A 16501-nucleotide genomic window follows, 5' to 3' on the forward strand; every position below is an offset into this window, starting at 1 on the left:
CGTGTGCAAAGTCATGGAGAAGATTATCAGGAGGAGAGTGGTCGAACACCTGGAAAGGAACAAGATTATAAATGAAAACCAGCATGGGTTCATGGAAGGCAAATCTTGTATCACAAACCTCCTGGAGTTTTATGACAAGGTAACAGAAGTAAGACACGAGAGAGAGGGTTGGGTAGATTGCGTTTTCCTAGACTGCAGGAAGGCCTTTGACACAGTTCCCCACAAGAGATTAGTGCAGAAGCTGGAGGATCAGGCACACGTGAAAGGAAGGGCACTGCAATGGATAAGGGAATACCTGACAGGGAGGCAGCAACGAGTCATGGTACGTGAAGAGGTATCACAGTGGGCGCCTGTTACGAGCGGGGTCCCACAGGGGTCAGTTCTAGGACCAGTGCTATTTTTGATATATGTGAACGACATGATGGAAGGAATAGACTCTGAAGTGTCCCTGTTCGCAGATGACGTGAAGTTGATGAGAAGAATTAAATCGGACGAGGATGAGGCAGGACTGCAAAGAGACCTGGAGAGGCTGGACATGTGGTCCAGTAACTGGCTTCTCGAATTCAATCCAGCCAAATGCAAAGTCATGAAGATTGGGGAGGGGCAAAGAAGACCGCAGACAGAGTATAGGCTAGGTGGACAAAGACTACAGACCTCACTCAGGGAGAAAGACCTTGGGGTGACCATAACACCGAGCACATCACCGGAGGCACACATCAACCAAATAACCGCTGCAGCATACGGGCGCCTGGCAAACCTGAGAATAGCGTTCCGATACCTTAATAAGGAATCGTTCAAGACACTGTACACTGTGTATGTTAGGCCCATACTGGAGTATGCAGCACCAGTCTGGAACCCACACCTGGTCAAGCACGTCAAGAAGTTAGAGAAAGTACAAAGGTTTGCAACAAGGCTAGTCCCAAAGCTCAAGGGAATGTCGTACGAGGAAAGGTTAAGGGAAATCGGACTGACGACACTGGAGGACAGAAGGGTCAGGGGAGACATGATAACGACATACAAGATACTGCGGGGAATAGACAAGGTGGACAGAGATAGGATGTTCCAGAGAGGGGACACAGGGACAAGGGGTCACAACTGGAAGCTGAAGACTCAGACGAGTCACAGGGACGTTAGGAAGTATTTCTTCAGTCATAGAGTTGTCAGCAAGTGGAATAGCCTAGCAAGTGAAGTAGTGGAGGCAGGAACCATACATAGTTTTAAGAAGAGGTATGACAAAGCTCAGGAAGCAGAGAGAGAGAGGATCCAGTAGCGATCAGTGAAGAGGCGGGGCCAGGAGCTGAGTCTCGACCCCTGCAACCACAATTAGGTGAGTACAACATATCCCTCCAAACTGCCAATATCCCAAACCCCTCCTTTAAAGTGCAGGCATTGTACAGTGTACTTCCCATTTCCAGGACTCAAGTCCGACTATATGAAAATAACCGGTTTCCCTGAATCCCTTCACTAAATATTACCCTGCTCACACTCCAACAGATCGTCAGGTCCCAAGTACCATTCGTCTCCATTCACTCCTATCTAACACGCTCACGCACGCTTGCTGGAAGTCCAGGCCCCTTGCCCACAAAACCTCCTTTACCCCCTCTCTCCAACCCTTTCGAGGACGACCCCTACCTCGCCTTCCTTCCCCTATAGATTTATGTGCTTTCCATGTCATTCTACTTTGATCCATTCTCTCTAAATGACCAAACCACCTCAACAACCCCTCTTCTGCCCTCTGACTAATACTTTTATTAACTCCACACCTTTTCCTAATTTCCACACTCCGAATTTTCTGCATAATATTTACACCACACATTGCCCTTAGACAGGACATCTCCACTGCCTCCAACCGTCTCCTCGCTGCTGCATTTACCACCCAAGCTTCACACCCATATAAGAGTGTTGGTACTACTATACTTTCATACATTCCCTTCTTTGCTTCCATAGATAACGTTTTTTGACTCCACATATACCTCAACGCACCACTCACCTTTTTTCCCTCATCAATTCTATGATTAACCTCATCCTTCATAAATCCATCCGCCGACACGTCAACTCCCAAGTATCTGAAAACATTCACTTCTTCCATACTCCTCCTCCCCAATTTGATATCCAATTTTTCTTTATCTAAATCATTTGACACCCTCATCACCTTACTCTTTTCTATGTTCACTTTCAACCTTTACACACATTCTATGTTTCACTTTCTACCTTTACACACCTTCCCAAACTCATCCACTAACCTTTGCAATTTTTCTTTAGAATCTCCCATAAGCACAGTATCATCAGCAAAAAGTAACTGTGTCAATTCCCATTTTGAATTTGATTCCCCAAAATTTAATCCCACCCCTCTCCCGAACACCCTAGCATTTACTTCCTTTACAACCCCATCTATAAATATATTAAACAACCATGGTGACATTACACATCCCTGTCTAAGACCTACTTTTACCGGGAAGTAGTCTCCCTCTCTTCTACACACCCTAACCTGAGCCTCACTATCCTCATAAAAACTCTTTACAGCATTTAATAACTTACCACCTATTCCATATACTTGCAACATCTGCCACATTGCTCCTCTATCCACTCTATCATATGCCTTTTCTAAATCCATAAATGCAATAAAAACTTCCCTACCTTTATCTAAATACTGTTCACATATATGCTTCAATGTAAACACTTGATCTACACATCCCCTACCCACTCTGAAACCTCCTTGCTCATCCGCAATCCTACATTCTGTCTTACCTCTAATTCTTTCAATTATAACCCTACCGTACACTTTTCCTTGTATACTCAGTAAACTTATTCCTCTATAATTTTTACAGTCTCTTTTGTCCCCTTTCCCTTTATATAAAGGGACTATACATGCTCTCTGCGAATCCCTAGATACCTTCCCCTCTTTCATACATTTATTAAACAGAAGTACCAACCACTCCAACACTATATAACATCCCCCCTGCTTTTAACATTTCTGTCATGATCCCATCAGTTCCAGCTGCTTTACCCCCTTTCATTTTATGTAATGCCTCACGTACCTCCCCACACTTACATTCTGCTCTTTTTCACTCCTAAAAGATGGTATACCTCCCTGACCAGTGCATGAAATTACTGCCTCTGTTTCTTCCTTAACATTTAAAAGTTCCTCAGAATATTCTCGCCATCTACCTAATACCTCCATCTCCCCATCTACTAACTCCCCTACTCTGTTTTTAACTGACAAATCCATACTTTCCCTAGGGTTTCTTAACTTGTTTAACTCACTCCAAAATTTTTTCTTATTTTCATTAAAATTTCTTGACAGTGCCTCTCCCACTCTATCATCTGCTCTCCTTTTGCACTCTCTCACCACTCTCTTTACTTTATGTTTTTTAATTGGTTTTTCTTCAGTTAATTGTTGGGGTGTTGTTGACATCCTATTTTTTGTAACTAGGCACTGATGTGACTCTACAGAAATGGGTAGCTGACTCTGAAGAGGAAGTATTGTATTGGGACTTTGTGAGCAAGGCAGCATTCCAGCCAGGTAGTGCCAATCCTCGCCACAAGCCCACTTCTGGTATGACTGAGGGATTGGCTGATGTAATACGAGATGTCATGGAAATAATTAACAGGTAATTATCTTTTTAGTAATAATTTCATCATAGTTCAAGGTTTGTAGTTGAAAGTTGCATGTAAAATAAATTTTTTATATACTTTTAATTTATAAATTGTAGTACGTTATATATATTTGTAATCTCTTGTTGAATATAGCATAACTAAAAAGTGAAATGATTTAGACAATGAACATATTTAATGTTGCATAAATATTTTGCAGGGCTGAACCCTAAAGGTAAGCAGAGCATTATATCCTTAGTTCTACCCTTCTGGTCATTGGTTTCTCTCTTTTATTCTTTGCATGACGTTTGATTTTTTCTTGCACATGTAAGTACAAGGCTTCATGTTACTTATGTAGATGTGGCTATCAGTGAACTTCAGTGCTACCACATCTAGACAGCCAGAAGTTAACACTTAAGCACAGTTTTTGTAACTATAAAGTACTGTATGTATTTCATTATCTTTCCATGTCACATTTTTTTGCTTTTTTCTTACCTTATAGGAGTGGACACCTCTACATGTTTCCTGTCTTTTATCCTGAGCTTAGATGCAAGAGTGGCTTGTCAGACTTCTTAGTAGAGGATGGAGGATCAGAACTCCACTACTTGTGTGGATTGACAAACACTGAGTGTTTCATGTTAATCTATTTAAGTTTTGCCATTCATGGTTTCATAACATCCTCTTCATAAGTGTGTGCCATAGTCACCTATAGTCCTACATAATGTTCTTGTGCATCTCTCTATATTACTTCCAGAGTAAAAAACTAAAAAATTCAGTAATAATTGGAATACTGTAATCCAGTATCCTTCGAGACAGTCCTTATACCTGGAGAGAGTTTTGGGGGTCATCGCCCCCACAGCCCAGTCAGTGACCAGGTCAGGCCTTATGTCTATATTTATTTTGTAAAATGTAAGGAAGAGATAAGAATATCTTGCATTATTCTTAAAGAATATGTTTAACTTTAGTATTTATTAGCTGGAAAGTTCAGTAGGATACTGGATGGAGTATAATGACTGGAGTGATCTTGTAGAAAAATCATGTTTTTATTTATTGTTAGGTAAATATATGTATGTAAGATCTCTGAACATATATTCATTCCTGGCATTGGTGATAAAGAGTGGCTTCAAATTTGACCTTCACTAATAAATCATCCTTGTGATTACACACAGTATTTATATAATATATATGCCTGACCCTAGGTAGTAGGTTGGTAGACAGCAACTGCCCAGGGAGGTACTACCGTCCTGCCAAGTGAGTGTAAAACGAAAGCCTGTAATTGTTCTACATGATGGTAGGATTGCTGGTGTCCTCTTTTCTGTCTCATAAACATGCAAGATTTCAGGTATGTCTTGCTACTTCTACTTACACTTAGGTCACACTACACATACATGTTTTTTTTTTTTTTTTTTTCTTCAAGAAGTTGGCCGTCTCCCACCGAGGCAGGGTGACCCAAAAAAGAAAGAAAATCCCCAAAAAGAAAATGCTTTCATCATCATTCAACACTTTCACCACACTCACACATAATCACTGTTTTTGCAGAGGTGCTCAGAATACAACAGTTTAGAAGCATATACGTATAAAGATACACAACATATCCCTCCAAACTGCCAATATCCCAAACCCCTCCTTTAAAGTGCAGGCATTGTACTTCCCATTTCCAGGACTCAAGTCCGACTATATGAAAATAACCGGTTTCCCTGAATCCCTTCACTAAATATTACCCTGCTCACACTCCAACAGATCGTCAGGTCCCAAGTACCAATCGTCTCCATTCACTCCTATCTAACACGCTCACGCACGCTTGTTGGAAGTCCAAGCCCCTTGCCCACAAAACCTCCTTTACCCCCTCTCTCCAACCCTTTCGAGGACGACCCCTACCTCGCCTTCCTGTCCCTATAGATTTATATGCTTTCCATGTCATTCTACTTTGATCCATTCTCTCTAAATGACCAAACCACCTCAACAACCCCTCTTCTGCCCTCTGACTAATACTTTTATTAACTCCACACCTTTTCCTAATTTCTGCACTCTGAATTTTCTGCATAATATTTACACTACACATTGCCCTTAGACAGGACATCTCCACTGCCTCCAACCGTCTCCTCGCTGCTGCATTTACCACCCAAGCTTCACACCCATATAAGAGTGTTGGTACTACTATACTTTCATACATTCCCTTCTTTGCCTCCATAGATAACGTTTTTTGACTCCACATATACCTCAATGCACCACTCACCTTTTTCCCTCATCAGTTCTATGATTAACCTCATCCTTCATAAATCCATCAGCCGACACGTCAACTCCCAAGTATCTGAAAACATTTACTTCTTCCATACTCCTCCTCCCCAATTTGATATCCAATTTTTCTTTATCTAAATCATTTGATACCCTCATCACCTTACTCTTTTCTATGTTCACTTTCAACTTTCTACCTTTACACACATTCCCAAACTCATCCACTAACCTTTGCAATTTTTCTTTAGAATCTCCCATAAGCACAGTATCATCAGCAAAAAGTAACTGTGTTAATTCCCAATTTGAATTTGATTCCCCATAATTTAATCCCACCCCTCTCCCGAACACCCTAGCATTTACTTCTTTTACAACCCCATCTATAAATATATTAAACAACCATGGTGACATTATACATCCCTGTCTAAGACGTACTTTTACCAGGAAGTAGTCTCCCTCTCTTCTACACACCCTAACCTGAGCCTCATTATCCTCATAAAAACTCTTTACAGCATTTAGTAACTTACCACCTATTCCATATACTTGCAACATCTGCCACATTGCTCCCCTATCCACTCTATCATATGCCTTTTCTAAATCCATAAATGCAATAAAAACTTCCCTACCTTTATGTAAATACTGTTCACATATATGCTTCAATGTAAACACTTGATCTACACATCCCCTACCCACTCTGAAACCTCCTTGCTCATCCGCAATCCTACATTCTGTCTTACCTCTAATTCTTTCAATTATAACCCTACCATACACTTTTCCTGGTATACTCAATAAACTTATTCCTCTATAATTTTTACAATCTCTTTTGTCCCCTTTCCCTTTATATAAAGGGACTATACATGCTCTCTGCCAATCCCTAGGTACCTTCCCCTCTTTCATACATTTATTAAACAAAAGTACCAACCACTCCAACACTATATCCCCCCCTGCTTTTAACATTTCTGTCATGATCCCATCAGTTCCAGCTGCTTTACCCCCTTTCATTCATGTACAAGCACATATATACACACCCCTCTGGGTTTTCTTCTATTTTCTTTCTAGTTCTTATTCTTGTTTATTTCCTCTTAGCTCCATGGGGAAGTGGAACAGAATTCTTCCTTCGTAAGCCATGCGTGTTGTAAGAGGCGACTAAAATGCCGGGAGCAAGGGGCTAGTAACCTCTTCTCCTGTATATATTACTAAATATAAAAGGAGAAACTTTCGTTTTTCCTTTTGGGCCACCCCACCTCGGTGGGATACGGCCGGTGTGTTGAAAGAAAGAAGAAGGTAAATATATGTATGTAAGATCTCTGAACATATATTCATTCCTGGCATTGGTGATAAAGAGTGGCTTCAAATTTGACCTTCACTAATAAATCATCCTTGTGATTACACACAGTATTTATATAATATATATGCCTGACCCTAGGTAGTAGGTTGGTAGACAGCAACTGCCCAGGGAGGTACTACCGTCCTGCCAAGTGAGTGTAAAACGAATGCCTGTAATTGTTCTACATGATGGTAGGATTGCTGGTGTCCTCTTTTCTGTCTCATAAACATGCAAGATTTCAGGTATGTCTTGCTACTTCTACTTACACTTAGGTCACACTACACATATATGTACAAGCATATATATACACACCCCTCTGGGTTTTCTTCTATTTTCTTTGTAGTTCTTGTTTATTTCCTCTTATCTCCATGGGGAAGTGGAACAGAATTCTTCCTCCGTAAGCCATGCATGTTGTAAGAGGCGACTAAAATGCCAGGAGCAAGGAGCTAATAACCCCTTTTCCTGTATAAATTACTAAATTTAAAATGAGAAACTTTCGTTTTTCTTTTTGGGCCACCCTGCCTTGGTGGGATACAGCCGGTTTGTTGAAAAAAAAAAAAAATATGCCTGACCTCTGGCAAGACAGTGATAGATTGAATGATGGTGAAAGTGTTTCTTCTTTTGTGTCACCCTACCTCATGGTAGATGGCCAGTTTGTTAAAAAAAAAATATTTGACTTTGTAATTTATCATTGTTATTCTCTTGTTTCACACTTTCATGAAAGATACTGTGTATTTACCTGAAAAAAAAAAAGTGTTGTAGGAAAACGGTTACAAATTTTCAAAATTAAACTAATCTTTTATAATTTTTTCCATTCTCAGTAGTACGTATTGGGGTTAACAACTGACAGACTGATAGATTCTTCAACTGCTGTTGACTGATTGACTGACACTTCTGGACAAGGTAGAGAATCAAGCAAGGTGACTTCTCAAACTTTTTCTCATATCTGCTGGAACTGCCGTTTCAGCATAGTCTTCAACATTAAAAAGTTGTTGATTACCCCAATGTTATGTACAAGACCAATGTTCTGAGTATACCTCTTCTCTTGTAGCAACAAATAAGAAATTACAACTTCACTCAGGCTGTACCTTCCTCAAGGGTTTTTCTTCTCCTTTTATTGTACATCATTCATGCTACTATTGATCTATCGACTTGCATTTGGAACATGTTATTACAGAAAGAACAACTGAGAATCACATCAGTTGACCAAATAAAAGCCCTGGCTCACAGATGACTTAAATTTTGACCTGTTCCTTTTATGTATTTTACTTAATATATATCAAGTACAGCATACAGATATAAATTAATTTTAAAGTTATTGCTTGAGTCAGACTGAAAGGTAGAATAGCACCACTTTGCTTATAAAACACTTCAAAGAAGTAAGCCTTACTCCTATAGGACACTTATATTATTAGAGTTAATATTGTCATCATCATCATCATTGAGAAATGCTGGACCCATAGGAGTCGTACAGTGCCAAGGGAATGGGAGACAGTTAGGTTTAATCAAAGGAAAGGAAAGGTACCTCTGTTTCCTTGGACCAAGAGTGCTTTACTGGCATGAAGGCTTCCCTCTTTGAAGGGTCAGGAATGAGTAACATGGCCCAGTTTATTCCATTCTAAAAATACTCCTTTTATCTTCTGAGTTTTAGTTTGGGATGAAATTTATGTACGACTGCTGCTATGTACATCTTGACTCATTTCTTATACATAGACACAAGACAATATTTCTCCTGTGTGGCAAGCTTTTTATAGTGAGTGATTAGTCTTGAAAAAGCCTACAGCATAGGTGAAACATTGAGTAAAGTTTCCAATTGTTTCTCTTGTATATTGGACAATTGTGATTTATTAGTTTCTCATTCCATCTACTCTTACACTTCTTACATAGCAACAGCAAAAACAGTGAAAATATTATGTAGTTCAGTTAATGTATATATAGGTATTCTGGTTCTTCTGTAAAAATTGAACAATTCTTTAACATTTTTTTATTTATGGGAAAAATTTTCAGAGTGTCTAAAGAACGTGGACGAGTGATTGACTTTAAGGAAGTGCTGTATGGCTACATTAGATGGCATCCAACTCTAGCTTTAGAGTACATCCTAGACATGCTGCTCCTGTACAAAAAATATAGAGGGAAAAAGATGACAGTACCAGTTCGCAGACATGCATACTTGCAGGTTAGTTACATATACAATATTATTCGCAGGTTTCTGCTGGACTGAAAGCATTGCCCATTCTGCACATTCTGCAGCATTAGTTAATATACTTAAATATGATAAAAATTTTGAAATTTGGAGAAAATCTCTTGAGAAAGAAAAATACCATGCTTTCAGTGTTCTATATGTAATTCATAATGACATACTGTACTGTATATTATTACCAATAATCTTAGTTAAATATCCCAGCTTCACCTGCTGTAAATACTGCAGCAGATTGCTATTGTAACTTGCCTTTCCTAATAAGCACAGGAGGGTACTGTGCGCAATACAGCTACCACATAAAATAGATTGGCATGCTCAAAGTTCATACACTACTGTTGACTTTTTACATTTATTTCAGGTATTCTTTCATCTATATGTTATCTCTGGTGTATAATTGTTTTTTAAATGCTTAGAACTTCTTAAAACTTGTCTCAGCAACATTTCTTCACATTCTTGAATAAGATACATGCAGTGTTTGGGTTTCTTGGTTGTGAAGATATTTCACCAGCCAGTGGCTTTTTCATTTTGGTTTGGAGATTGCTTACTGGAGATAGTGGAAGATGAGGAAATTGATTGCTCAGCCTTGGTAAGTGTTCAGTCCTTCTCATCCTCTCATCTTTGACTGTCTCAAATATATAGTCCCTGCATTGAATTTCAAAACCACTGACTGGGAAAATGTCATCTCTATTTATAATGTCCGTCTTTTGCACATGTCTTATTCATCAGCCTGTTGGTACCGTATATCATTAATTTACTGAAACATTCCTTCATACTGTCAATCACATTCTGTACATAATCTGTCTCCTAGCTTTTGTTTTTAAGTTTATTTGTTTCTAATGCATGTACTATATCTGATACTTAAAAATTTGCCTAAACTTTCAGATTCCATTTGGTCCTCTGTATATTCGTGAATATGAAAGTGCAGGGATAGATGAAACATTGGAATCACCATCTGGAATTCACGAGTTAGTGGAAGTGGTTGTAAAAGGCAGCATTAATGATCTCTCAAAGCTCCATTACCAAGTAAGATGGCTTAAACAATAACACTTTCATTATTTATATGTTGAAATGGCTTTGTTCTGGATAACTTTGTCTTGGCAAAAGTTTAACATTTATTACTTAACACACTAATGCAAGGGCAACTTAAATTGCTTTTATTGGTTTATCTAGGGAGATTATCATCACATTCAATGAAAGAACTACTATAAACCTGCAAGACTTGTTCGGCATTACACCGTAGGCTTAAAAAGGATAATAGATGCAGAGATGCTGAAGGAATTATAGTTGATGCAGCAAATTAGTATCATTTAAGAAATCGTGTAGAGAAGAGGCATAAAAATCTAGACCAGAGAGGCTAACAAGTAATTCCTCTTAGCCTCTTATGAGGATTAGATTTCAGTGGTATCCCGAGTTTCAAACTGCTCCCCACTCTTCCAATTATGCAAGTGTATTATTGTCAGTGCTTTTGCAAGTGTAGTTTTGGGGGTCTGAAACGGACTAATCTAAGTTACACTATTCCTTATGGGAATAAATTCATTCAGTAACGGCACTTGAACAGCCTTCTGGAATGAAGAAAGTTCGAAACTCGGGGTACCACTGTACTTTTCTAAATGATGGAACATCCAGGAATGTATTACTGAAACTTCTACCCCAAATAAAGTCGAACTTTGTGATTAACACCGATAAGTATGTAAGGAAGACATGTATACTGGTATTCAAACATTTATTAAGGATACGTCTCATCTGCCAGGGGCTTCTTCAGTCACTGAACTGAAGAAGCCTGTGGTGGGCGAATTGTAGCCTTATTAAATGTCTTAATTCCCACACATGTGTCTTCTCTACATACCCAAGTGAAAGAGCCTAGATTCTGGAATTATGTATTTAGTGATAAGATATAGGTTTTAAGGGATTGTGTCATGGTGAACCTTTCCTTATGATAAAATTTTGTTTTGAAATATCGTTATATTAATATGTAAGCCATCAAGCAGAAGGCCTATTCCAAAACTGGACCAACTAATGACAGGGGCAGTGATCCTCAGAATTATCAACAGGTAGTGCACAGATTTGATAAATTAGACACATGTGCAACTCTTGGGTATCTTTATTGAGGAAACGTTTCGCCACACAGTGGCTTCATCAGTCCATACAAGGGAGAATCGTGAAGAGCAGGAGGAGAGCGAGGTAATCAATCCCTCAACCTTGAGTCGATGTAGTCAGTCCATCAATCTTGAATAGAATACAGCATATGAGCAGAGAAGTGGCTTACATACCGTAGGCAGGAGAGGTGCAGCAGTCGTAGATGGTGTCACATTTGTCCATGTGGAAGTAGGTTGTGCCTAACCCTTGGGCACGACCTACTTCCACATGGACAAATGTGACACCACCTTCGACTGCTGCACCTCTCCTGCCTACGGTATATAAGCCACTTCTCTGCTCATATGCTGTATTCTATTCAAGATTGATGGACTGACTACATCGACTCAAGGTTGAGGGACTGATTACCTCGTTCTCCTCCTGTTCTTCACGATTCTCCCTTGTATGGACTGATGAAGCCACTGTGTGGCGAAACGTTTCCTCAATAAAGATACCCAAGAGTTGCACGTGTCTAATTTATCAACATGTCGGTTCTCTGAACCATTCATCTAGTGCACAGATTTGCGTATGTGCACTGAATGCCTGAGACTCGAGTAATTTCTTCATTTATGTAAGTTTGAGTCAAGCTTCATATAACAAGATGGTGCAACAGCTAGCAAGACTTTGAATAATTGGGATATTATATGCCACTACTTATTTAGAACATAAAATTTTATGTAATTAACCTATTTCTAACCATATGTAATTTTGTATTTCAGATTCCGTCTGCAGCATTTCCAAGAACTCAGATGAAACCAAAGAAAATTCATTTCATTTTACCTCTGGCAGGAAGGTTTAAAACGTTCCAACGTTTTATGGGTATGTTTTGCATCTGTTACAGACTTATGTATAGTAGAGCAAGATTTTATTGGGATAGTGTTTCACTATAGAGAGCTTTTCCATGACTTAAAAAAGCTCTCCTTATCACAAAACATAAAACATTGTCCCAGTAAATGCTTTTGTTATATGTTTTAGTCTTCATTCCTGTCTGCACTTCATCCTTTCCCTATAACGTATTTTTATACAGAAATTATTGCTTAGTTCTCGGCAGTGGCAGCTCGCCCATAGGAGCTGCACAGCTGCAGTCGTCCCAGATGCTCACTGCCAGACATATGACTTCATCAGCCTTATGCTAAAATAATTTGCAACTGACAAATGTATTACAGAAAAATTCTGTTGTATGTTGTTTTCAATGTATATTTATAAGTGAATTTTTATTTTTTTGTTGAAACGAGATAAATTATTAAAAATAGAAGTTTGATGCTGTATGATAGTATAGATATTATTGGCATTACGAGCTGCCACTGGTTCTCAGTTGCAATATGTTAGGTAATTAATGATATTGTTTGCATGCAAATGTTCATTTTTTAACATTAAAAATTAACTACTGTTCCTTTACTGAGATTTTGATTATAGTTTAATAATATTGTAAATAACTCTAAAACACATGAGATTTAAAGAGACTGAATAATCATTATAATTTTTTATGTAGACGACTTTCAACGAGTATGTCTAGAAGGTGAAGAGAACGTTCGGCTGGTGGTGGTGTCCTTCCGTCCATCACCAGGAGAAGATGACACAACGGAGGATGTGGAGGCACTTATCTCCAGCCTTCAGCTAGACTATCCTCATACTGTGATGACTGTTCTTCAGGTGCTCTTTAAATGTGTTGTACACTTATTGTTTCTTTAGATTGGTAAAGAGAGAATCTTATAGTTTGTTCAATGAAGGGCTAGACAAGCCTGGCCCAAGACAGGGCTCAGGGAGTAGAGAAACTTGGAACTCATTAAAAGTTAAAAGGTAAAAAGGAAAAATGCTGGGAGGGATTTAGTGTCAACAATTATTTTAAATGTAAGAAATGTGGCTGGCATCCAAGTAGAAATCATCAAGTGTCTGCAATTGGTCCTTTGATTTGATGAACTGTGATAATTATGTGGGTTTGTGGGTTGAAGATAGCAATAGCCTGGCTGATCAGCAGTCACCATGAAAGTTTGGTCACAGGCTGGGTTGGCATGAGTTAAAAACTAGAAACTGGTCACAGGTATAAAGCAGGCATGCAAAATCAATTCATAAAGAAATAATCATTGATATCAAGACATTGTTACATTTTATGAGAGAGAACATGCTCTAGCCTTTTGAATTATACCGTTAATAATAATAATAATAATAGTAATTTATTAAGAAAATACATTATTACATCTTGTAAACAATTGAGGACAATTACAATTTTACTATGTTGACATTTGTCATTGAGAAAAGATTTTTACTTGTGACAAGTATCAAAGGTTCTTTAACCCCCTGTAACCTGGTCTAAGGCCTGGTCAACCAGGCTGTTTCTGCTAGCAGTCCACAGGCCAACATAACCATCACTTCTCGGTTGCAGGAAGCTGTCCAGCTTCTTGAAAATTTCTGATTTCATTCTGGTAGTGCATGGAAGAGTTTTGGGCCATGGATATTACTCAGGTACAGGAACTCCTCAATTTAATGAACTTCAAAAATACAGAACAAAATAGGCTGGGCCACTTGGTTTGGAAGTAATGTTTGCTGGTTATAGAATTACCCATTATTGTTATAATCACGGCAAAACAGTCCCATCACTATCCACTACACTCACTATTACTGGCCAGAGGCGTCATAAGGGGGGGGTGCAGGCCGCCCCGGGTGACACCATTTAGGGGGTGACACCATAAAGCCTCTAAAAAAGGTAACACTAATGCACAAAACAGTGCTGCACCAACATAAGAGAAGAATCCTTCGTTGATTTTGATGATTTGACAGATTGATTTTGATTATGTGATAGATGATTTTGCATAATTGAAGGCAAGGAAATGTAATATCGGATTTACTGAGATGTTACCTGTACTCAAGGTCATATCAGAACTAGTATTTCTCTGATATTGCAGTGTTTTTCTTTATTTTTCAAGTCTTTTATTTTTTAGTTTTTGCCATTGTTGAAGATGAATAAATGTAGGATCTGTTGGCTGTACTTAAAGTGGTATTTGAGTTTATGTTTCCTCAATATTATTACCATTATATATTTTATCATTAATAAAGTTGAGAAGTATTCTCCTGTTCAGTTTATGGCTCTTAAACATTCTTATTGCTAAACATTTGTCACTGGTCATGCAGTAGTGACATAACTGGAGTTTACTACCCCCCATCCCCCAGCCCTTGAATTTCATGGGGGTGACACCAAACATGCTGCCCCGGGTGACACCAACTCTAGCGATGCCTCTGTTACTGGCCACCTGCTGTCCCAATTAGCTCACTAAATTGAAGGTTCTACCTAATGAACACAGTGCTTTAGTTTAAGTAGAAAGTTGTTCCAGCTAACAATATCAAACATAAGCCTTTTAAGAGTTCTTAATTAATTTTAGCAGGAGGAAAGAGGAGTGATTGGTGGAATGATGAAGTAAAGGGTGTGATAAAAGAGAAAAAGGTAGCTTATGAGAGGTTTTTACAAAGCAGAAGTGTTATAAGAAGAGCAGAGTATATGGAGAGTAAAAGAAAGGTAAAGAGAGTGGTGAGAGAGTGCAAAAGGAGAGCAGATGATAGAGTGGGAGAGGCACTGTCAAGAAATTTTAATGAAAATAAGAAAAAATTTTGGAGTGAGTTAAACAAGTTAAGAAAGCCTAGGGAAAATATGGATTTGTCAGTTAAAAACAGAGTAGGGGAGTTAGTAGATGGGGAGATGGAGGTATTGGGTAGATGGCGAGAATATTTTGAGGAACTTTTAAATGTTAAGGAAGAAACAGAGGCAGTAATTTCATGCACTGGTCAGGGAGGTATACCATCTTTTAGGAGTGAAGAAGAGCAGAATGTAAGTGTGGGGGAGGTACGTGAGGCATTACGTAAAATGAAAGGGGGTAAAGCAGCTGGAACTGATGGGATCATGACAGAAATGTTAAAAGCAGGGGGGGATATAGTGTTGGAGTGGTTGGTACTTTTGTTTAATAAATGTATGAAAGAGGGGAAGGTACCTAGGGATTGGCAGAGAGCATGTATAGTCCCTTTATATAAAGGGAAAGGGGACAAAAGAGACTGTAAAAATTATAGAGGAATAAGCTTACTGAGTATACCAGGAAAAGTGTACGGTAGGGTTATAATTGAAAGAATTAGAGGTAAGACAGAATGTAGGATTGCGGATGAGCAAGGAGGTTTTAGAGTGGGTAGGGGATGTGTAGATCAGGTGTTTACATTGAAGCATATATGTGAACAGTATTTAGATAAAGATAGGGAAGTTTTTATTGCATTTATGGATTTAGAAAAGGCATATGATAGAGTGGATAGAGGAGCAATGTGGCAGATGTTGCAAGTATATGGAATAGGTGGTAAGTTATTAAATGCTGTAAAGAGTTTTTATGAGGATAGTGAGGCTCAGGTTAGGGTGTGTAGAAGAGAGGGAGACTACTTCCCGGTAAAAGTAGGTCTTAGACAGGGATGTGTAATGTCACCATGGTTGTTTAATATATTTATAGATGGGGTTGTAAAGGAAGTAAATGCTAGGGTGTTTGGGAGAGGGGTGGGATTAAATTATGGGGAATCAAATTCAAAATGGGAATTGACACAGTTACTTTTTGCTGATGATACTGTGCTTATGGGAGATTCTAAAGAAAAATTGCAAAGGTTAGTGGATGAGTTTGGGAATGTGTGTAAAGGTAGAAAGTTGAAAGTGAACATAGAAAAGAGTAAGGTGATGAGGGTGTCAAATGATTTAGATAAAGAAAAATTGGATATCAAATTGGGGAGGAGGAGTATGGAAGAAGTGAATGTTTTCAGATACTTGGGAGTTGACGTGTCGGCGGATGGATTTATGAAGGATGAGGTTAATCATAGAATTGATGAGGGAAAAAAGGTGAGTGGTGCGTTGAGGTATATGTGGAGTCAAAAAACGTTATCTATGGAGGCAAAGAAGGGAATGTATGAAAGTATAGTAGTACCAACACTCTTATATGGGTGTGAAGCTTGGGTGGTAAATGCAGCAGCGAGGAGACGGTTGGAGGCAGCGGAGATGT

At 38.8% G+C, this 16501-nt stretch overlaps 1 protein-coding gene across 1 annotated transcript in view; it reads left to right on the plus strand.

The window, feature by feature from the left end:
• The window catches only part of Chsy (Chondroitin sulfate synthase), a 96603-nt gene that overhangs the window by 65183 nt on the left and 14919 nt on the right, over positions 1 to 16501 (plus strand). The window contains exons 5-9 of the mRNA XM_053787178.2: positions 3434 to 3611; positions 9161 to 9329; positions 10236 to 10376; positions 12206 to 12305; positions 12979 to 13139. Of these exons, the coding sequence (XP_053643153.2) occupies positions 3434 to 3611; positions 9161 to 9329; positions 10236 to 10376; positions 12206 to 12305; positions 12979 to 13139 (749 nt within the window). The remainder of the gene's footprint in view (positions 1 to 3433; positions 3612 to 9160; positions 9330 to 10235; positions 10377 to 12205; positions 12306 to 12978; positions 13140 to 16501) is intronic.

Source organism: Cherax quadricarinatus, chromosome 48, assembly GCF_038502225.1.
Source record: "Cherax quadricarinatus isolate ZL_2023a chromosome 48, ASM3850222v1, whole genome shotgun sequence".
NCBI classification, from domain to species: Eukaryota; Metazoa; Arthropoda; class Malacostraca; order Decapoda; family Parastacidae; genus Cherax; species Cherax quadricarinatus.